General features: G+C 42.4%; 2 protein-coding genes across 6 annotated transcripts in view; one reads left to right on the forward strand and one right to left on the reverse strand.

The window, feature by feature from the left end:
* The first annotated feature begins 207 nt into the window (after positions 1-207).
* Positions 208-22,605, forward strand: LOC139420614 (peroxisomal carnitine O-octanoyltransferase-like). 3 transcript variants are annotated; one of them, XR_011635520.1, is made up of 17 exons: positions 208-627; positions 7,041-7,160; positions 7,259-7,383; positions 10,531-10,712; positions 11,458-11,582; positions 13,286-13,394; positions 13,565-13,658; positions 13,739-13,864; positions 13,948-14,049; positions 14,163-14,246; positions 14,564-14,671; positions 14,864-14,994; positions 15,637-15,760; positions 15,877-16,049; positions 16,115-16,234; positions 19,742-21,989; positions 22,381-22,605. XR_011635520.1 is itself a non-coding variant. In XM_071170824.1 (16 exons), exons 2-16 carry the CDS (start codon positions 7,046-7,048, stop codon positions 19,860-19,862), a joined length of 1,839 nt encoding a protein of 612 aa, XP_071026925.1. In that variant the 5' UTR covers positions 208-627; positions 7,041-7,045; the 3' UTR covers positions 19,863-22,605. The 3 variants fall into 3 exon arrangements, 2 of the variants coding, with proteins under 2 accessions (XP_071026925.1, XP_071026917.1); XM_071170824.1 differs by having other exon boundaries at positions 19,742-22,605; XM_071170816.1 differs by lacking the exon at positions 208-627 and adding an exon at positions 5,577-5,616 and having other exon boundaries at positions 19,742-22,605.
* Positions 21,413-24,217, reverse strand: part of LOC139420595 (ATP-dependent translocase ABCB1-like) — a 30,273-nt gene continuing 27,468 nt past the window's right edge. For 2 of the 3 annotated variants that reach the window (XM_071170796.1, XM_071170788.1), the window contains exon 28: positions 21,413-23,135. In XM_071170796.1, the coding sequence (XP_071026897.1) occupies positions 22,929-23,135 (207 nt within the window). In that variant the 3' untranslated portion in view covers positions 21,413-22,928. The remainder of the gene's footprint in view (positions 23,136-24,217) is intronic. The other variant, XM_071170804.1, reaches the window with a different exon arrangement.

Consider the following 24,217-nt stretch of genomic DNA (forward strand, 5'->3'; position numbering starts at 1 on the left):
GATGTTTCATATACACTGTCATGGCAGGTAATGCACCAGGATCTAATGCTGACAATGCACCATCTAAAAGTGCAACCGTACAAGAATGCATGCACATCTGGCCTCGTGTAAAGATCAAACAACTATTTTAAGAGGAGTGTTTTAGCAGTCTCACAATAGATATCCATGAAGAATGAATAAAGCCAAGTCACGTGTAATAATATCACCACTCCACTCTTCCGGGTGTTGGCAGCCCGCTAACTGGGGTTGACTAGATGGGATACAGCTTTTGTCAAATTAGACTTTTCGTAGCAGGTTAGGAGAATTTACACAGCATATTAGGATAATTAACGTAGCACGTTAGGATAATTAGGTTCAGATTTGGAAAAAGGTCAGAGTTAGCTAAAATGACAAAATAAATACATTTTTGACAAAAGCTGTAGCCTTTCTAGCCATGACCACTTACTGGGTGAAAGGTGATGAGAAGCGCTGCATACCCCACGAGCGGAGCAACAACACAAACTACCGCAAGCGCCATCCTCTACAGTCTAGTCTAAAAAATAGCCGCAACATTATTTTTATTTTGAATGGACGAGCGAAAACAACTTTTCACATATCGGAATTCGCAGAATATCACACAATTCTAAGGTGAGTTTGCTTGTCATGTTTGTGGGATTAAGCTGCTTCGATCGGACTGCAAACTGAAACGGACCTACATTCGAGGCGTGAAAACAATGCAAGGGGCCAACTATTTTATAGCTAGCTAGTGCACTTGTTTCTGCAGTAAGTAGAACTGACTTGCTAGCTATGTTTCATCATATGGTTATCTACCCAGGATTTATATGGTAATCAATTGCTGAGCAATTGTGCTATACACGTGCTTATTAATTAATGCGATTGGTACAAGGCTGCTCCGCCTCGGAAAATATGGAATTTGATCTCCAATAATAAAAGTTGCATCTGGCCTGCGAGTCTAGCTAACTGGGCAATTACATGTTTATGTGGAATTACTCTGATACTCCGATTTGGTTGTATTGTTTGTTAAACTTTGAAATCAATGGGTTTTGTTTGGCATACATTTTAAAGTGAAAAACCTGAGTCTCAGAGTAATTCCGTTACAATGGAATTGCCAAGCTACAAATTCTACAACTATCTTTGTAGATAGTGACTGTACTGTATTAGGGGGGATTGGGGTACATTGATCCAAAGGGGTAGGTAGGAAACCATAAACATTTATAATTTGACCAAATATGGAACAAGTTGTAAGGAAGTTAACGTTAGGTACAAAAAACTGGAATTTCATCGTCATACATTTTTGGGGAGGTTTCATGATGCTTGTATCTAAATCAAAGTAAATAATTTAACGATTGTTCTATAAAAATGCAAACTCAGCATTCATCATTCATTGAATCAGATGAACCCTCTGATATTGCCAACTACTTTAATACTTTTTTACATTGGCAATATTAGCAAACTTAGGCATGACATGCCAACAACAAACGCAGTCAAGCATTGTCATTTTGAATTCCACAAAGCAAAAATCATTCTGTTTCCCAAAAATACTAAAGCCCCCTTTACTGGGTCAAAATAGCTGACCAATCAGCCTGTTACCAACCCTTAGTACACTTTGAGATTTTTTTGTTTTCGAATTAGAGGTTGATGCCTCTGGAATGTATACATTGATGTAGGTTAGTGTTATGGAGATTGTACTCTTATTAGAGAAACGGTAAGAAAGACAGTTCCTCAGTTTAGGGTTCTTTGATGTTGATTGGAGATTAACAATGTTTGCAATTCTGTGCTAAGTCACTCAGCTGGAATTATCCAATTAATTGTCCATTTATCCTATACAAGATGTGATCTGGAAATAATAAATATGAATACAATGGCATCAATACTAAGATAATGTACATTCATTTAGCAATAACAAACAAGATATCCAGCTCTCATCTGTTATACTAAACCAATGACTGAAACAAAAATACAAGTGGCTAGCAACATCAGACTAACCAGCTAACAAAATGTAGCTAAGAATGTTAGATAGCTAGCATAAAAACGAGACCCATAATGCTGTAATAATTACAAAAATATTCTTTAACTATTGACAACTTCGTCAGTAAAACAAGGCGAAAACATATACATTACTTACAGTTTTGGTTTTCACGCACAGTGATGAATAAATTGGCCAGAAAGAAAATAATGTCCAAAACTGAGATTTGTGTTCACAGCAGTAGGTTGCCAGCTGCACTTGGTAATGAACTAAACACTCTGCCAGCTTGTGATAGCTGTAATGTCATCACTGAGTTCTTAAAGGGACAGGCTTTTTTTTACAGTGTTTGACCAGATACAAGACTATTTTACAGTAAACAAATTGACAACAGACTTTCAGCATGCTTATTGGGAAACACAGCACATGACTGATGATTGGCTGTGATACATGTTTGATAAAACGTTTGTGGGGACTGTTTTGTTAGACTTTAGTGTGGCTTTTGACGTTATTGATCATAGTCTGCTTCTGGAAAAATGTATGTGTTATGGCTTTACACCCCCTGCTGTAATGTGGATAACCGAACGCTGAGGGTGTAGTCCTTTCCAACATAATCCAGGTAGAATCAGGGATTCTCCAGGGCAGCTGTCTAGGCCCCTTACTTTTTTTCAATCTTTACCAACAACATGCCAGTGTGTCTATGTATGCGGATGACTGAACACTATGGCAGTTAGCCTAGTGGTTAGAGTGTTGGGCCAGTAACCGGAAGGTTGCTGGATTGAATCCCCGAGCTGACAAGGTAAAAATCTGTCATTCTGCCCCTGAGAAAAGCAGCAGCAAAGCACTGTTCCCCGGATGTTGATTTAAGGCAGCCCCCTGCGCATCTCAGATTCAGAGGGGTTGGGTTAAATGCGGAAGACACATTTCAGTTGTGTGCATCCAGTTGTACAACTGACTAGGTATCCCCCTTTCCCTTATACATGTCAGCTACTACAGTGACTGAAATGACTGCAACACTTAACAAAGAGCTGCACTTAGTTTCAGAATGGGTGGCGAGGAATAAGTTAGTCCTAAATATTAAAAAAACTAAAAATTGTATTTGGGACAAATCATTCACTAAACCCTAAACCTCAACAAAATATTGTAACGAATAATAAAGACAAAATATTTAATGGCCTTTGAATGGGGTATGGTAGTAGATGCCAGGCGCACCGGTTTGAGTGTGTCAAGAACTGCAACACTAGGGCTTCCCAAGTGGCGCAGCGGTCTGAGGCGTTACTACAGACCCGAGTTCATTCCTGGGCTGTGCCACAACCGGCCGTGGCCGGGAGTCCCATAGGACGGTGCACAATTGGCCCAGCGTCGTCTGGGTCAGGGCAGGGTTTGGCCGGTGGGGCTTTACTTGTCTCATCGCGCTCTAGCGACTCCTTGTGGTGGGCCGGGTGTCTGCGGGCCGACACCGGTTGCCAGTTGAACAGTGTTTGCCCCGACACATTGGTTAAGGAGTGATGTTAGGCAGGTGATGTTTTGGAGAACGCATGACTCCACCTTCGCCTCTCCCGAGCCTGTTGGAAAGTTGCAGCTTTGAGAAAATATCGAAAAATAGGGTCAAATAAAAAAATATACAAAAAAGGACTGCAACGCTGCTGGGTTTTTAACGCTCAACAGTTTCCCGTCTGTATCAAGAGTGGTCCACTACCCAAAGCACGTCCAGTCAACTTGACAAAGCATTGGAGTCAACATAGGCCAGCATCTCTGTTGAATGCTTTCGACACCTTGTGGAGTCCATTCCCCAATGAAGCAAGGCTCTTCTGAGGGCAAATATGGGGTGCAACTCAATATTAAGAAGGTGTTCCTAATGTTTTGGGTACTCAGTGTGTAGAGCAGTGGTATTCAACTCTTACCCTACAAGATCTGGAGCCTACTGGTTTTCTGTTCTACCTGATAATGAATTGCACCCACCTGATGTCCCAGGGCTAAATCAAATCAAATCAAATGATATTTGTCACATACACATGGTTAGTAGATGTTAATGCGAATGTAGTGAAATTATTGTGCTTCTAGTTCCGACAATGCAGTAATAACCAACGAGTAATCTAACCTAACAATTCCACAACTACTACCTTATACACACAAGTGTAAAGGGGTAAAGAATATGTACATAAAGATATATGAATGAGTGATGGTACAGAACGGCATAGGCAAGATGCAGTAGATGGTATAGAGTACAGTATATACATATGAGATGAGTAATGTAGGGTATATAAACATAAAGTGGCATAGTTTAAAGTGGCTAGTGATACATGTATTACATAAATCAGTCCTTGATCAAATCAAATTTTATTGGTCACATGCAGATGTTAATGCGAGTGTAGCGAAATGCTTGTAATACATAAAAAAAATAAAAATACTGCATAGTTTCCTAAGGACTCGAAGCGAGACGACCATCTGTCGGCGCCATCTTGCAATGAAAAAATGCAGCGAACTGGCTTCAAGGTCCAGAATTGAGTGTGTCGGGTATAGAGAATCAATGTACCATCTAAACTACTGTGAAATATTTTCAATAACCAAAATATTGTATTTTCAGCTGTTTGAAGCTGGTGTACAAAACCCAAGGTAAAAGACGCAACAACTAAACTTAAGAATGGGAAGCATAGAAATAGCTCACATAGAACATATCTACTGCTTCTTAGACTTGCTTTGAATGAGAATGACAGAACTCACATTACATTTGTTTAGGTTGCCCAAAAAGTTACATTTTGCAGCTTAAAAATGTGCTTAAAGTAATTAAAAGCTTTAAAAAAAAGATGCGTTTAGAAAATAAAGATGGACATGGTTTTAAAAGGTAGTGGTGTTACTTCATTCAGTACAGAAATTTGAAGGCGCTTTATTTAATTCACCCTGTCCTGCAGCTCAACTTACCCCATGGTATGTGGTGCCAAGAGACCACTTCTTGTGTGACTAGCTATGTTTTCAAAACTGTTTACATTAATTCTGATTATTTCCAGGGATACAAAACATCCTGAAATATATCTTTTTTTAGAAAGAATATTATATTTCCCTTGAAAAATGTCTCAACTTACCCCACTCTCCCGTACAGTTAGCATGGTCCAAGATCCAAGATATATATTTTTTTAAATCTAAAAGTTAGATGAAAGTGGAGGATTGTCCAGTCCACACTTGGATTCCTAGAGTCTACCAGGCTAGGGGACAGTAGGTCTATGGCTAACCGGGTGTTTTGGTAATGTAGGTGACAACATGGCTAACCGGGTGTTTTGGTAATGTAGGTGACAGCATGGCTAACCAAGTGTTTTGGTGGTGTAGGTGACAACATGGCTAACCAGGTGTCTTGGTGGTGTAGGTGACAACATGGCTAACCAGGTGTCTTGGTGGTGTAGGTGACAACATGGCTAACCAGGTTTTTGGGTGCTATAGGGGACAACATGGCTAACCAGGTGTTTTGGTGCTGTAGGGGACAGCATGGCTAACCAGGTGTTTTGGTGGTGTAGGTGACAACATGGCTAACCAGGTGTTTTGGTGCTGTAGGGGACAACATTGCTAGCCAGGTGTTTTGGTGGTGTAGGTGACAACATGGCTAACCAGGTTTTTGGGTGCTATAGGGGACAACATGGCTAACCAGGTGTTTTGGTGCTGTAGGGGACAACATGGCTAACCAGGTGTTTTGGTGGTGTAGGTGACAACATGGCTAACAAGTTTTTTGGTGCTGTAGAGGACAACATAGCTAAACAGTTTTTTTTGGTGCTGTAGATGACAACATGACCAACCAGGTGTTTTGGTGCTTGTAATGGGGAAATCTAGGATGACTGAAGCTAATATTTAGTTTAGAGTAATCTACACAATGGTTAGCATATTGGATTTTCAGCACTCAATGTGCTGGTTGATGGTCAATAGACATGATGCTGAATTATTATTATTTTAATTGTTTTATCCCCGGTCCCCGCAGGAGGCCTTTTGTCTTTTGGTAGGCCGTCATTGTAAATAATAATTTGTTCTTAATGGACTTGCCTAGTTAAATAAAGGCTAAATTAAAATGAATCATAAAAAAATATGGATTATTCTCCTATTTGTCAATAGTGTATAATGCCAGACTGGAGGACACGCTGATATTTCACTGTTGTATGGTATTGATGACATCCTGTGGACACTGTGATTCAGTAGCAGCTGACAAAGTCGTTGCCCTTTCGTTTTGACTTCCTACAAGCCTCTCAGGCTGCTGTTTACAGAACATTTGGTGCTGTCTGATTAGGACATTAAAGGACTGTCTCCAAGATGCCAGTTAGACATTTTCTCTTCCAGTTAGACATTTTCTATGCTGGGTGGTGTCTCCCTGTTGCAACTTGTAATAAACCGGATTGATTCTAAATTGTCTTCATCTGCGACTGCTCTCCTCTTTTGTTCACCTGGAAATGTATTTTACAGTGTTGTAGGTTACAACATGGCTAACCAGGTGTTTTTCTATTGTAGGTGACAACATGGCTAACCAGGTGTTTTTCTATTGTAGGTTACAACATGGCTAACCAGGTGTTTTGGTATTGTAGGTGACAACATGGCTAACCAGGTGTTTTGATATTGTAGGTGACAACATGGCTAACCAGGTGTTTTTCTATTGTAGGTTACAACATGGCTAACCAGGTGTTTTTCTATTGTAGGTGACAACATAGCTAACCAGGTGTTTTTCTATTGTAGGTGACAACATAGCTAACCAGGTGTTTTTCTATTGTAGGTGACAACATGGCTAACCAGGTGTTTTGGTATTGTAGGTGACAACATAGCTAACCAGGTGTTTTTCTATTGTAGGTTACAACATGGCTAACCAGGTGTTTTGCTATTGTAGGTTACAACATGGCTAACCAGGTGTTTTGGTATTGTAGGTTACAACATGGCTAACTAGGTGTTTTGGTATTGTAGGTGACAACATGGCTAACCAGGTGTTTTGGTATTGTAGGTTACAACATGGCTAACCAGGTGTTTTGCTATTGTAGGTTACAACATGGCTAACCAGGTGTTTTGCTATTGTAGGTTACAACATGGCTAACCATGTGTTTTGGTGCTGTAGGTGACATGACCAACCAGGTGTCAGAGTTCCCCACTGAGCGGACGTTCCAGTACCAGCATAGCCTGCCTCCTCTCCCTGTACCGTCTCTAGAGGGGAGCCTCGCCAAGTACCTGGATGCAGGTGAGATGCCAGCTGCATGTGAGACAGAGAAGCTCCGTTAGCATGGACCCTGGATAAAAATGTGTCTAGTTACTGAAATGTCTGTGTGTATTTTCCAGTGCGGCCGTTTGCTACAGAGGAGGAGTACCAGGTGACTGCAGCCGTAGTGAAGAGGTTTGGAGAGGGCATCGGCAAAGACCTGCACCAAAAACTACTGCAGAGAGCCAGGACACGCAGGAACTGGGTACACACACTCAACTAGAGGTCGACCGATTATGATTTTTCAATGCCGATACCAATTATTGGAGGACCAAATAACCCGATACCGATTAATCGGCCGATTTTTATATACAGTGCCTTGCGAAAGTATTCGGCCCCCTTGAACTTTGCGACCTTTTGCCACATTTCAGGCTTCAAACATAAAGATATAAAACTGTATTTTTTGTGAAGAATCAACAACAAGTGGGACACAATCATGAAGTGGAATGACATTTATTGGATATTTCAAACTTTTTTAACAAATCAAAAACTGAAAAATTGGGCGTGCAAAATTATTCAGCCCCCTTAAGTTAATACTTTGTAGCGCCACCTTTTGCTGCGATTACAGTTGTAAGTCGCTTGGGGTATGTCTCTATCAGTTTTGCACATCGAGAGACTGAATTTTTTTCCCATTCCTCCTTGCAAAACAGCTCGAGCTCAGTGAGGTTGGATGGAGAGCATTTGTGAACAGCAGTTTTCAGTTCTTTCAACAGATTCTCGATTGGATTTAGGTCTGGACTTTGACTTGGCCATTCTAACACCTGGATATGTTTATTTTTGAACCATTCCATTGTAGATTTTGCTTTATGTTTTGGATCATTGTCTTGTTGGAAGACAAATCTCCGTCCCAGTCTCAGGTCTTTTGCAGACTCCATCAGGTTTTCTTCCAGAATGGTCCTGTATTTGGCTCCATCCATCTTCCCATCAATTTTAACCATCTTCCCTGTCCCTGCTGAAGAAAAGCAGGCCCAAACCATGATGCTACCACCACCATGTTTGACAGTGGGGATGGTGTGTTCAGCTGTGTTGCTTTTACGCCAAACATAACGTTTTGCATTGTTGCCAAAAAGTTCAATTTTGGTTTCATCTGACCAGAGCACCTTCTTCCACATGTTTGGTGTGTCTCCCAGGTGGCTTGTGGCAAACTTTAAACAACACTTTTTATGGATATCTTTAAGAAATGGCTTTCTTCTTGCCACTCTTCCATAAAGGCCAGATTTGTGCAATATACGACTGATTGTTGTCCTATGGACAGAGTCTCCCACCTCAGCTGTAGATCTCTGCAGTTCATCCAGAGTGATCATGGGCCTCTTGGCTGCATCTGTGATCAGTCTTCTCCTTGTATGAGCTGAAAGTTTAGAGGGACGGCCAGGTCTTGGTAGATTTGCAGTGGTCTGATACTCCTTCCATTTCAATATTATCGCTTGCACAGTGCTCCTTGGGATGTTTAAAGCTTGGGAAATCTTTTTGTATCCAAATCCGGCTTTAAACTTCTTCACAACAGTATCTCGGACCTGCCTGGTGTGTTCCTTGTTCTTCATGATGCTCTCTGCGCTTTTAACGGACCTCTGAGACTATCACAGTGCAGGTGCATTTATACGGAGACTTGATTACACACAGGTGGATTGTATTTATCATCATTAGTCATTTAGGTCAACATTGGATCATTCATAGATCCTCACTGAACTTCTGGAGAGAGTTTGCTGCACTGAATGTAAGGGGGCTGAATAATTTTGCACGCCCAATTTTTCAGTTTTTGATTTGTTAAAAAAGTTTGAAATATCCAATAAATGTCGTTCCACTTCATGATTGTGTCCCACTTGTTGTTGATTATTCACAAAAAAATACAGTTTTATATCTTTATGTTTGAAGCCTGAAATGTGGCAAAAGGTCGCAAAGTTCAAGGGGGCCGAATACTTTCGCAAGGCACTGTATATATTTGTAATAATGACAATTACAACAATATGAATGAACAATGAACACTTTTATTTTAACTTAATATAATACATCAATAAAATCTATTTAGTCTCAAATAAATAATGAAACATGTTTCATTTGGTTGAATTAAATAATGTAAAAACAAAGTGTTGGAGAAGAAAGTAAAAGTGCAATATGTGCCATGTAAAAAAGCTAACGTTTAAGTGCCTTGCTCAGAACATGAGAACATATGAAAGCTGGTGGTTCCTTTTAACATGAGTCTTCAATATTCCCAGTTAAGAAGTTTTAGGTTGTAGTTATTGTAGGACTATTTCTCTCTATACCATTTGTATTTCATATACCTTTTGACTATTGGATATTCTAATAGGTACTTTAGTATTGCCAGCCAAATCTCGGGAGTTGATAGGCTTGAAGTCATAAACAGCGCTTCGCAATGCAATTTGACTAGTTAATACTGCCTGCTAACATTAATTTATTTTAACTAAATATGCAGGTTTAAAAATATATACTTCTGTGTATTGATTTTAAGAAAGGCATTGATGTTTATGGCTAGGTACATTCGTGCAACGATTGTGCTTTTTTTGCAAATGCGCCTTTGTTAAATCATCTCCCGTTTGGCGAAGTTGGCTGTCTTTGTTAGGAAGAAATGGTCTTCACACAGTTCGCAACGAGCCAGGCGGCCCAAACTGCTGCATATACCCTGACTCTGTTGCACAGAACGCAAGAGAAGTGACACAATTTCCCTAGTTAAAATAAATTAATGTTAGCAGGCAATATTAACTAAATATGCAGGTTTAAAAATATATACTTGTGTATTGATTTTAAGAAAGGCGTTGATGTTTATGGTTTGTTACACATTGGTGCAACGACAGTGCTTTTTTCGCGAATGCGCTTGTTAAATCACCCGTTTGGCGAAGTAGGCTGTGATTCAATGATAAATGAACAGGCACCACATCGATTATATGCAACGCATGACAAGCTAGATAAACTAGTAATATCATCAACCATGTGTAGTTAACTAGTAATTACTTTAAGATTGATGTTTTTTTATAAGATAAGTTTAATGCTAGCTAGCACCTTACCTTGGCTCCTTGCTGCACTCGCATAGGAGGTAGTCAGCCTGCCACGCAATCACCTCGTGGAGTGTAATGTAATCTGCCATAATCGGTGTTCAAAAATGCTGATTACCGATTGTTATGAAAACTTGAAATCGGCCCAAATTAATCTGCCTTTCCGATTAATCAGTCGATCTCTACACTCAACACACTGCACAGCTAGAACATGTGGGAACTGGTCACACACCATGCTCGACCCTGAGCAACTGCGAAAGGGAATCTTTGAGTGTTTTAATTACTGCAGTCATTATGGTGTCTCCCTGAAGTGTTTCATCTTTATTCTGTGTGTTTTCCTGCAGTTGGAGGAGTGGTGGTTGGATGCAGCCTATCTGGAATTGCGTTACCCCTCCCAGTTGAATGTGAACTTCGGAGGTCCTGCACCCTACCTAGAGCACTGCTGGCCCCCTACAGAGGGAGTACAGCTACAGAGGACCAGCATAAGCATGTGGCACACTCTACAGTACTGGGACCTGCTTCGCACGTAAGATACTCACATTGAGTGTACAAAACATGTTTTTTCCATGACATAGACTGTCCAGGTGAATCCAGGTGAAAGCTATAATCACTTATTGATGTCACCTGTTAAATCCACTTCAATCAGTTTATATGAAGGGGAGGAGACAGGTTAAAGAATGATTTTAAACCTTGAGATAATTGAGACATGGATTGTGTCTGTGTGTCATTCAGAGGTTGAATGGGCTTAGATAAAATATTTAAGTGCCTTTTGAACAGGGAGTCAACATAGGCCACCATCCCTGTGGAACGCTTTCGACACCTTGTAGAGTCCATGCTTCAACGAATTGAGGCTGTTCTGAGGGCAAAAGGGCATGTAACACAATATTAGGAAGGTGTTCCTAATGTTTTGTACACACTGTGTATATGTATTAAGGTTACACACACATCGCAACTACTGCTACCAGACTCTTCCGATTGCTAAATAATGCACAATTTAAACACTTGCCCTCCAATCCCCCCCTTCCCCAAAACACGTGTTTTTATTTAACTATAAATTCTTCCTGTATTATAGTTGTTTAAAATATTTATTCTATTCTACTGAGCCAGTTACTTTATGTTCATATTATTATATTTGATTTCTTATTGTTGTTTCATTGTTGAGAAGGAACCTGCAACTAAGCATTTAGTTGCACGGTCTATACGTACGTACCTTGTGTGTCCCTAAACACACACGTTCAGTACACACTCTCTGACTGTGTGGTCCCCGACAGGGAGAGGCTGGACCCTCATAAAGCTGGTAATGTGGTGTTGGATATGGACCAGTTCAGAATGCTGTTCTGTACATGTAAAGTTCCTGGAGTCACCAAGGATACCATCATCAACTACTTTAAGACAGGTAGGTGTCCCCCCCCACGACACCGCCATGCAATATGATGTTTGTGGTTTGTTTTTGTGTGTAGTACTCTGTTATTTATTTAGGTGTGTGTGTGTGTGTGTGTGTGTGTGTGTGTGTGTGTGTGTGTGTGTGTGTGTGTGTGTGTGTGTGTGTGTGTGTGTGTGTGTGTGTGTGTGTGTGTGTGTGTTTTCCATGTGTGTGTGGATGTGTGTTTTGATTACTTTAAGACATGAAGGTCAGTCAATCTGGAAAATTTCAAGAACGTTGAACGTTTCTTCAAGTGCAGTCACAAAAACCATTAAGCGCTATGATGAAACTGGCTCTCATGAGGACCGCCACAGGAAATTAAGACCCAGAGTTACCTCTGCTGCAGAGGATAAGTTCATTAGAGTTACCAGCCTCAGAAAATGCAGCCCAAATAAGTGCTTCACAGAGTTCAAGTAACAGACACATCTCAACATCAACTGTTCAGAGGTTTCTGTCTGAATCAGGTCTTCATGGTCAAATTGCTGCAAATAAACCACTACTAAAGGACACCAATAAGAAGAAGAGACTTGCTTGGGCAGAGAAACACGAGCAATGGACATAAAACTGGTCAAAATCTGTCCTTTGGTCTGATGAGGCCAGATTTGAGATTTTTGGTTCCAAACGTGTCTTTGTGACATGGAGATTAGGTGAACAGATGATTTCTGCATGTGGGGTTCCCACCGTGAAGCATGGAGGAGGAGGTGTGATTGTGTGGGGGTGCTATGCTGGTGACACTCAGAGATTTATTTAGAATTCAAGGCACACTTAACCAGCATGGCTATCATAGCATTCTGCATCGATACGCCATCTCATCTGGTTTGACTATAATTTGTTTTTTAAAAGGACAATGACCCAACACATCAGGACAATGACCCAAAATAAGGGCTATTTGAATAAGGAGAGTGATGGAGTGCTGCATCAGATGACCTGGCCTCCACAATCACCCGACCTAACCCAATTGAGATGGTTTGGGATCAGTTGGACCGCAGAGTGAAGGAAAAGCAGCCAACAAGTGCTCAGCATATGTGGGAACTTCTTAAAAACCGTTAAAAAGCATTCCAGGTGAAGCTGGTTGAGAGAATGCCAAGAATGTGCAAAATTGCCATCAAGGCAAAGAGTGGCTGTCACGATCGCTGGACCAAGGCGCAGCGTGCATAGAGTTCCACATGTTTTAATAAATTAAACTCACCAAAAACAATACCGAACAAACGAAACGTGAAGTAAATGCAGTGTTCACAGGCACTACACAAAATCAAGGTCCCACAAAACAACAGGTGGGAAAAGGCTGCCTAAATATGATCCCCAATCAGAGACAATGATAGACAGCTGCCTCTAATTGGGAACCATACCAGGCCAACATAGAAATAAAAAAAACTAGAGTACCCACCCTAGTCACACCCTGACCTAACCAAAATAGAGAATAAACGTCTCTCTAAGGTCAGGGCGTGACAGTGGCTACTTTGAAGAATCTCAAATATAAAATATAGGTTGATTTGTTTAACACTTTTTTGGTTACTGCATGATTCCATGTTATTACGTAGTTTTGATGTCTTTACTATTATTCTACAATGTAGAAAATTGTAAAAAAATAAAGTAAAACCCTGGAATAAGTAGGTGTGTCCAAACTTTATGTATTGATGCTGTATGTATTGATGTTTTTTCTGTGTGTGTTGTAGAGAGCGAGGGTCCATGCCCCTCCCATGTGGTGGTGATGTGTAAGGGGCGTTTCTTCTCGTTTGATGCAGTGTGTGACGGACACATTCTTACCCCTCCAGAGCTGCTCAGGTATTCTGGCCGGTGGATATTTAGGTATATTTGTGTGTATCTGCATATGTTTGCAAGTATTTATGTGCCTTTGTGTGTGTGTGTGTGTGTGTGTGTGTGTGTGTGTGTGTGTGTGTGTGTGTGTGTGTGTGTGTGTGTGTGTGTGTGTGTGTGTGTGTGTGTGTGTGTAGGCAGCTGACCCATGTGAAGCAGTGTTGTGAAGGGGAGCCAGCGGGAGATGGTGTCGCCGCTCTCACCTCAGAGGAGAGGACACTCTGGGCTAAGGTGTGTGTGAAGTTGGCTGTATAGAATGGACGTCACCATGCCCTAAACCTCGCTCTCTCTCACTCTCTCTGTGTCTGTAGGCCAGGGAGTATCTGATAGGTATAGATCCAGCCAATAAGACCATCTTAGAGACCATCCAGAGCAGTCTGTTTGTGGTCTCACTGGACGATGCTAAACCCTACGCTACTTCAGAGAACTACACACCGGTACGTACACACACATACACACACCACAGGCATCCATACCATCCTTAGTATGGTATAATCTGACCTTTGGCCTTTGCCCCCAGGTGACCCGGGAAGCGCTGACAGGAGACCCCACCATCCGCTGGGGAGACAAGTCCTACAACTCCCTCTCCTTCGCTGACGGAACCTTCGGATCCAATTGTGACGTGTGTTACTGTTTTGTAGAGAGAGAGATGATTGCTCCTCTGTTAGCAGTAGTGTAATGATGTTTTGTTGTGAGTGTGTTCCTATGTATGGTAATTGCTGGTGTGTGTTGCAGCATGCCCCCTACGATGCCATGGTGCTGGTAACTCAGGGTTACTATGTGGATCAGCAGCTCAAAGCTACAGACGGCAAGTGGAAGGTAAATACGGTTTCTATTGAACTTATTTTCAGTGACTGTATATCTTGTTTGTCCTTAATTATGAGTGTCTTACTGGCCTGCTAAACCGGAGGCATAAGTATTGCTGAGTGTGGGACACTGGGCGCCTGGGCGTCAGCATGCCGGCTCAGCATAAAACTACACTCTGGTTCTAGTTAGAAGATTTTACGCCGTAGCTCACACCTGAGAACAACAGGATAAGGTGGCACTTTATTATGCTGCCATGTATCAGGTAATAAACAGGTTAATTTCATTGTGAGTAAGCAACAGTATAATTTGTATTGTGTGTGTCTATGTAGGGCTCTGAGACGGTGCGGCCTATGCCTCTTCCTGAAGAGTTGGTCTTCACTGTGGATGACAGAGTCAGGAGTGACGTTGCACATGCCAAGCAACAGTACTTTGAGACTGTGAGCACACACACACACATACACACACACATTCATAACTCTGTGCATCTCCCTGGTCGTCAGATTGGACCATCGCAGGTGTTGTGTTCATCACAAACACACCCTCACAGGCCCTTACTCTCCCCACCACACACACACAACTCTAATCTGTGTGATATCTGGTTTGACAGACACCTGTGTGTGTGTCTCCAGACTCAGGACTTGCAGGTGGTGTGTTATGCGTTCACCTCGTTTGGGAAAGCAGCCATCAAACAGAGGAAGCTCCACCCAGACACCTTCATACAACTGGCCCTTCAACTGGCTTATTACAGACAGCATGGGAGGTAATACCATCCATCCAGCCAGGGCCGGCTCTAGCCTTTTGGGGGCCCTAAGCGAGATTTCGTTGGGGCCTAAGCTAGGCCATGGGGTGGAGAGACATTATTTTCAGTTTTAAAGCTAATTTCTTGTAATTCTACACATTTTGCCATGACTTATGCCATGTTAATGATGATAGAGTGAGTGACTAACAAAATCAATAGGGGCCCCCTGGAGGTCAGGGCCCTTAGACACCCTGGTCGGGGTTCAGCCATGATTACAAGTTTAGATAGCTGGCTAGACTAACTTACCAATTTAAGAAATGTTAGAAGACATGGTGAATTGATTGACTGCCAGAGCATAACAAGAGAGAAATTGCTGGTGTAGAACCACATTTCGACCTTGTAACTGGTGTATTCTACTATTCTAACTCTCAAATAATAATAATTTGTGGTGAGGTTGAGGGCGGCCTGGGGCCCTAAGCAACGGCTTATGTCTCTTTTGCTTGGAGCTGGCCCCCCATCCACTATCCATCCAATTAATCCATCCATCCACCCAACATTCATCCATCTACCTACCCGCCCATCCATCTATCCATCAAATTCATCCATCCTTCCTCCCCAATATTCTCTCCTTAACTGATGATTGATGATAATCCCCCCTCCCAGGTTAGGTAGTTGCTATGAGACAGCGATGACCAGAAGGTTCTACCATGGCAGGACTGAGACCATGAGGCCCTGTACCCTGGAGGCACAGAACTGGTGCCATACCATGCTCCTCCCTGCAGCCAGTGTAAGTGTGAGAGTGTGTGTGTCCAGTAAACGATTAGTTCTTCATATATTGTCATGCCATACATGTAAATCTGGCGACCAGGATACTTACACTCTGACTTTCTGTATGTCTCCCAGGCTGAGGCTAAGAGGAAAGCCCTGCTGCTGGCCTTCAACAAGCACAACAAACTGATGGCTGAGGCACAGAACGGAAAAGGTTTTGACAGACATCTCCTGGGCCTTTACCTGATCGCCAAGGAGGAGGGACTTCCTATGCCAGACCTTTTCACTGATCCACTGTATTCCAAGAGGTGTGTTTTTGTGATTGTTTATGTGTGTTTATGGTGTGTGTAATTTGTGTGTGTTCTCTCTCCAGTGGCGGGGGCGGTAACTTTACCCTGTCCACCAGTCTGGTTGGCTACACCACAGTCCTGGGAGCGGTTGCTCCCATGGTGCACCATGGCTACGGGTTCTTCTACCGCATCGGAGACGACAGGTGGGCTATTACACACCCACACACTGACCCCACGCAACATCATCCACAGTTTGACCAGTAAACACACACTGACCCCACACAACATCATCCACAGCTTGACCAGTAAACACACACACACACACACATACACGGACCCCACGCAACATCTTTCACACTTTGACCAGTAAGCACACACACACACTGACACCACGCAATATCATCCACAGTTTGACCCGTAAACACACACACACAAATAAAATTAAACGGATTTATATAGCCCTTCTTACATCAGCTGATATATCAAAGTGCTGTACAGAAACCCAGCCTAAAACCCCAAACAGCAAGCAATGCAGGTGTAGAAGCACGGTGGCTATGAAAAACTCCCTAGAAAGGCCAAAACCTAGGAAGAAACCTAGAGAGGAACTAGGCTATGAGGGGTGGACAGTCCTCTTCTGGCTGTTCAAATGTTCAAGATGTTCAAATGTTCATAAATGGCCAGCAAGGTCAAATAATAGTAGTCAGAACAGTTGAAACTGGAGCAGCAGCACGGCCAGGTAGACTGGGGACAACAAGGAGTCATCATGCCAGGTAGTCCTGAGGCATGGTCCTAGGGCTCAGGTCCTCCGAGAGAGAGAAAGAAAGAAAGAAAGAAAGAAAGAGAGAATTAGAGAGAGCATACTTAAATTCACACAGGACACCGGATAAGACAGGAGAAATACTCCAGATATAACAGACTGACCCTAGCCCCCGACACATAAACTACTGCAGCATAAATACTGGAGTCTGAGACAGGAGGGGTCAGGAGACACTGTGGCCCCATCCGATGATACCCCCGGACAGGGCCAAACAGGCAGGATATAACCCCACCCACTTTGCCAAAGCACAGTCCCCACACCACTAGGGGGATATCTTCAACCACCAACTTACCATCCTGAGACAAGGCCGAGTATAGCCCACAAAGATCTCCGCCACGGCACAACCCAAGGGGGGGCGCCAACCCAGACAGGAAGACCACGTCAGTGACTCAACCCACTTAAGTGACGCACCCCTCCTAGGGACGGCATGGAAGAGCATCAGTAAGCCAGTGACTCAGCCCCTGTAATAGGGTCAGAGGCAGAGACTCCCAGTGGAAAGAGGGGAGCCGGCCAGGCAGAGACAGCAAGGGTGGTTCATTGCTCCAGTGCCTTTCCGTTCACCTTCACACTCCTGGGCCAGACTACACTCAATCATAGGACCTACTGAAGAGATGAGTCTTCAATAAAGACTTAAAGGTTGAGACCGAGTTTGTGTCTCTCACATGGGTAGGCAGAGACCATTCCATAAAAATGGAGCTCTATAGGAGAAAGCCCTGCCTCCAGGTGTTCAAAATTCTAGGGATAATTAGGAGGCCTGCGTCTTGTGACCGTAGCGTATGTGTAGTTATGTATGGCAGGACCAAATCGGAAAGATTGGTAGGAGCAAGCCCATGTACTGCTTTGTAGGTTAGCAGTAAAACCTTGAAATCAGCCCTTGCCTTAACAGTAAGCCAGTGTAGGGAGGCTAGCACTGGAGTAATATGATCAAATTTTTTGGTTCTAGTCAGGATTCTAGTGGCTGTATTTAGCACTAACTGAAGTTTATTTAGTGCTTAATCCGGGTAGCCGGAAAGTAGAGCATTGCAGTAGTCTAGAAGTAACAAAAGCATGGATTCATTTTTTTGCATCATTTTTGGACAGAAAATGTCAGATTTTTGCAATGTTACATAAATGGAAAAAAGCTGTCCTTGAAACAGCCTTGATATGTTCGTCAAAAGAGAGATCAGGGTCCAGAGTAACGCCGAGGTCCTTCACAGTTTTATTTGAGACGACTGTACAACCATCAAGATTAATTGTCAGATTCAACAGAAGATCTCTTTGTTTCTTGGGACCTAGAACAAGCATCTCTGTTTTGTCCGAGTTTAAAAGTAGAAAGTCTGCAGCCATCCACTTCCTTATGTCTGAAACACATGCTTCTACCGAGGGCAATTTTGGGGCTTCACCATATTTCATTGAAATGTGCAGCTGTGTGTCATCCGCATAGCAGTGATAGTTAACATTATGTTTTCGAATGACATCCCCAAGAGGTAAAATATATAGTGAAAACAATAGTGGTCCTAAAACAGAACCTTGAGGAACACCGAAATTTACAGTTGATTTATCAAAGGACAAACCATTCACAGAGACAAACTGATATCTTTCCGACAGATAAGATCTAAACCAGGCCAGAACTTGTCCGTGTAAACCAATTTGGGTTTCCAATCTCTCCAAAAGAATGTGGTGATCGATGGCATCAAAAAGCAGCACTAAGGTCTAGGAGCACAAGGACAGATGCAGAGCCTCGGTCTGACGCCATTAAAAGGTCATTTACCACCTTCACAAGTGCAGTCTCAGTGCTATGATGGGGTCTAAAACCAGACTGAAGCATTTTGTATACTTTGTTTGTCTTCAGGAAGGCAATGAGTTGCTGTGCAACAGATGACCCCACGCAGCATCATCCACAATTTGACCAGTAAACACACACACACACACACACACACACACACACACTGACCCCACGCAACATCATCCACAGTTTGACCAGTAAACAAACACACACACACACCGACCCCACACAACATCATCCACAGTTTGACAAGTAAACACACACACACTGACCCCACGCAACATCATCCACAGTTTGACCAGTAAACACACACACACACACACCGACCCCACACAACATCATCCACAGTTTGACAAGTAAACACACACACACACACACACCGACCCCACACAACATCATCCACAGTTTGACAAGTAAACACACACACACACACTGACCCCACGCAACATCATCCACAGTTTGACCAGTAAACACACACACACACCGACCCCACACAACATCATCCACAGTTTGACAAGTAAACACAAACACACACACACACACTGACCCCACGCAACATCATCCACAGTTTGAACAGTAAACACACACACACACACACACTGACCCCACTCAACATCATCCACAGTTTGACCAGTAAACACACACACACACACACACACACACACACACTGACCCCACGCAACATCATCCACAGTTTGACCAGTAAACACACACACATTACCACCTAGCTCCAACCTACAACACATGAGTGCATTACTAAAATAAACTACATTTTAGGTAGACTAGAGGATGTAAAATGATTTGGTACCCTCCCCTTCCCCCTGTCTTTCTAATGACATAATACTGTAGGGAGAGTGATGTTGTTTAGATATCCTTCTGAGTAGACACCGCTAGATAAATGTTGGTGCTTTAGGTCCTGGACTCTGGACAATGCACTCTGAGTCAGATAACAGTTACTATTCCAGCTGTTTTCCGTGTCATCTAGTTAGTGGGGTCAAGGTGAGGTCAAGGGTAAAGTTTAATAGTAGTGGTTAGAAAGTGCAGCTGTGTTGTTCCGTCCTCTATGATGGACAGATTTTTTAAAACCTCTACAAGTGTCCAGTATCTGACTTGTACTTCCTGTTTCAGGATCGTGGCTTCCTGTACAGCGTGGAAGTCCAGTCGAGAGACAGATGCAGAGACACTGTTCCAGAACCTGGTTACCTCCCTACATGAGATGTTACATCTCGCTACCACAGCTCAGCTCTAACACACACACACACACACACACACACACACATACACACACACACACAGTTTGTAGATGGTAGTCAATAATAGTTTAGTTTTGCACAGATCAAAGCAATGTCACATTTATTGTTTTCTACATTTAAAAAAGAAACATGTATTATTTGTTTAAATGCAGCTCAACAAATTAGTTAATTTTGCACTTAGTGAATCATTCTCTGTGATTTTATGTAGTGTAACGGATGTGAAACGGCTAGCTTAGTTAGCGGTGAGCGCTAAATAGCGTTTCAATCGGTGACGTCACTTGCTCTGAGACCTTGAAGTAGTGGTTCCCCTTGCTCTGCAAGGGCCGCGGCTTTTGTGGAGCGATGGGTAACGATGCTTCGTGGGTGACTGTTGTTAACGTGTGCAGAGGGTCCCTGGTTCAGAAACAGAGAGAAACGGGTCATGTTGTCTTTGACTACCGTCTCACCTCAGGCCTCATTGGTATTATATAAGGGCCCTACTCAATCAAAACTGTTTTCCAGTTTCCAGGGCAAGAAAAATTATTGTTTTGATGTTTTGCACATCAGTAGAGGATTATGCATTTGGCTGGATATGATCAATGAAACAGTGTTTGGGTGAGACGGAAAGAAAGTCAATTATAATGTGCCTTTTTGCTGTGTCCTTATTTTAGTCTGTCCCCAGAGATCTGGTTAGTGGTTTTGATTGAATAGCTCCCTAATTGACCAGACTTTTTAGACTTGAATAACTCTACCACTCCTATGCCAGATCCATAGGCTGCTGCCCTATGCAATATGCCATTTTATGTAGTAGATGTCTGTAATAATGAACATTCCTGTCACAATTTACCCATGATACATCATGGTTTTGATGCTCTTGAACACAGCATTGTGTTAATACCTCTCAGACAGTCTTGAGATTTTCACCTTTTTTTGTTGTTGTAAATGATAGAAAAGTGATAAAAGACGAGCGCTGCATTTGATTCAGTCAACAAAATGAAAAGAAGCTGTTTTAATGCCTAAAGTAGTGAAAATTATGTAACCCACTTTACAGTAGGAAAATTATAGTATTGACTTGGCTGACAATGTAAACTTGGAAAATGTTTTATTGAATATGAAAGTTGTTTAGTGTGATTGAACTGACAAATCAAAGTGATTGAATCATGTCATGAGCCCAAATATTCAAATAAAACATATTTATTAATGATACCTGTTTACATAAGGAAAAAAGTAATGCATACATACAGTACATACCCAAGCAGAGGTCAGTTAATTCAGTGCAACGTAGAAACAGGAACGTGGTTTGTATCAATATACTGTTAGTGCTTGAGCCCCAACCCTCAGCTGTGTGTGTGTGTGTATATCACTCAACATATTACCTTCAGTTAAGTTAAACAAAACATTCAGGAACTCTTTGGTCCTTTCAAATACCTCAGGCACTTCCAGTAGCATGAGCATAGCACAGAGACAGTTTGGAAGGCCACATCTCATGATCATTTAAAAAAGAATTCCTCTCAACATTAAAGGTCCAATGCAGCTGTTTTTACCGCAATATCAAATCATTTCTGGGTAACAATTAAGTACCTTACTGTGATTGTTTTCAATTAAAATTGTAATTTTAAAAATAAAAATAACTTGTTAGCGAAGAGCAATTTCTCAAGCAAGAATTTTGCTAGGACTGTCGGAGTGGGGAAAACTACAAACTAGCTGTTATTGTCAGAGAGTTTTTGAACTCTTTCTTATTGGTCAATAAACCAATGTATGCCTGGTGATGTCACCAGGCAGGCCAAAACTCCATCCCACCAAAGCAGGCAGAAATTTCCAGGCAGGCTTTTCAAACAGCTCTTACACTAAAAGGGCATTATCATCATTTTCACAATTTTAGAATCACCTTTATTATCTCATAGTGTGAAAATATATAAGTTGGTATACAGATGACATACAGTGGATGTACAATTTTACAGTATCAGTATGAATATATCTAAATGCAGAGCGATGAACAGAGTGCAAATGCAGTGTAGTGCAGTTATTTTGTGTACTATGTTATTCCAACCTGATAGTGTGGAAATATATAAAGCACGGGGAAATCTATTTTTTTGACTGCACTGGGCCTTTAAAGGAAAACTACTCCCAAAAACTACATTTTGGTATTTGTTTCATTAGTCCATTATTGACATGATCCCAAATGTTTTGCTTGTCAGCACTCAAGTTTTCAAGATATGTAACTTTCAAAATACAGAAATCATCCCTGTATGATGCATTTTGCTTCGTATGATATGATGCAAAATGCATCATTTTATTTATCTAGGCAAGTCAGTTAAGAACAAATCCTTTACAGTCACGGCCTAGGAACAGTGGGTTAACTGCCTTGTTCAGGGGCAGAACGACAGATTTTTACCTCGGGGATTCGATCTAGCAACTTTTCGGTTACTAGTCCAATGCTCTAATCACTAGGCTACCTGCTGCCCCATATGGGGAGGATTTCTGTATATTGAAAGTTACATAACCTGGACTAATGAAATAAATACCAAAATATAGTTTTTGGGTGGAGTTTTAATTTAAGCCCAAAACAATTGAACAAATCATTGTAATAATCTGAATGTTGAGGATACACACTGCTTCAGCGTCTCATTGGCTTAGTTCTGTGCAGTTTACAGTAATGCGCAGACGTGTGTGTATATCTGTGTGTTCCGTGTATTCATTTGGCACACAGGCACTCTATGGTACAGATGTGATACTTTTTGAATAAATAACTGAAATACAGCACCACCACCTCTTCCTTTTATATACAAAATACCCCCCTGTACCCTCAACCCCTCCCTACACACTCAGCCCCTCCCAGCAACCCCCTGCACTCTCAAAACCCCTCCCTGCACACTCAGCCCCTCCCAGCAACCCCCTGCACCCTCAACCCCTCCCTGCACACTCATCCCCTCCCAGCAACCCCCTGCACCCTCAACCCCTCCCTGCACACTCAGCCCCTCCCAGCAACCTCCTGCAACCTCAACCCCTCCCTGCACACTCAGCCCCTCCCAGCAACCCCCTGCACCCTCAGCCTCTCTCTCCCCCCATCCTCCTCTCCTCCCTCAGTTTCTGCCATGGCCCAGCTGTGTGGTGACCAGTGAGTAGTATACTCCTCTCTGGGACAGTAGTTGTTGATGAGTGCCCTGCTCCACCACCACTCCCTTCTGGAAGACAGCGATCAGGTCAGCGTTCTGAATGGTGGAAAGGCGGTGGGCCACCACGATACACGTCCTGCCCTGTCGAGCCACATCCAGGGCCTCCTGCACCACCTGGGGAGGGAGGGAGAACAGAGACAAATACATACAGTAGTTAAAACGTCTGTATCATGAATCCACATAGAGGTATACAGTTGAAGTTGGAAGTTTACATACACTTAGGTTGGAGTCATTAAAACTCGTTTTTTCAACCACTCCACAAATATCTTGTTAACAAACTATAGTTTTAGCAAGTCGGTTAGGGCATCTACTTTGTGTATGACACAAGTAATTTTTCCAACAATTGCTTACAGGCAGATTATTTCACTTATAATTCACTGTATCACAACTCCAGTGGGTCAGAAGTTTACATACACTAAGTTGACTGTGCCTTTAAACAGCTTGGAAAATTCCTGAAAATTACGTCATGGTTTTAGAAGCTTCCGATAGGCTAATTGACATCATTTGAGTCAATTGGAGTTGTACCTGTGGATGTATTTCAAGCCCTACCTTCAAACTCAGTGCCCCTTTGCTTGACATCATGGGAAAATGAAAAGAAATCAGCCAAGACCTCAGAAAAAAAATTGTAGACTTCCACAAGTCTGGTTCATCCTTGGGAGCAATTTCAAAACTCCTGAAGGTACCACGTTCATCTAAACAAACAATAGTACAGAAGTATAAACACCATGGGACCACGCAGCCGTCATACCGCTCAGGAAGGAGAGCGTTCTGTCTCCTAGAGATGAACGTACTTTGGTGCGAAAAATGCAAATCAATCCCAGAACAACAGCAAAGGACCTTGTGAAGATGATGGAGGAAACCGGTACAAAAGTATCTGTATCCACAGTAAAACGAGTCCTATATCGACATAACCTGAAAGGCCGCTCAGCAAGGAAGAAGCCACTGCTTCAAAACCGTCATAAAAAAGCCAGACTACCGTTTGCAACTGCACATGGGGACAAATATCGTACTTTTTGGTGAAATGTCCTCTGGTCTGATGAAACAAAAATAGAACTGTTTGGCCATAATGACCATCATTATGTTTGGAGGAAAAAGGGGGAGGCTTGCAAGCTGAAGAACACCATCCCAACCGTGAAGCACGGGGGTGGCAGCATCATGTTGTGGGGGTTCTTTGGTGCAGGAGGGACTGGTGCACT

The sequence above is a fragment of the Oncorhynchus clarkii genome, chromosome 2 (genome assembly GCF_045791955.1).
Source record: "Oncorhynchus clarkii lewisi isolate Uvic-CL-2024 chromosome 2, UVic_Ocla_1.0, whole genome shotgun sequence".
Classification (NCBI taxonomy): Eukaryota; Metazoa; Chordata; class Actinopteri; order Salmoniformes; family Salmonidae; genus Oncorhynchus; species Oncorhynchus clarkii.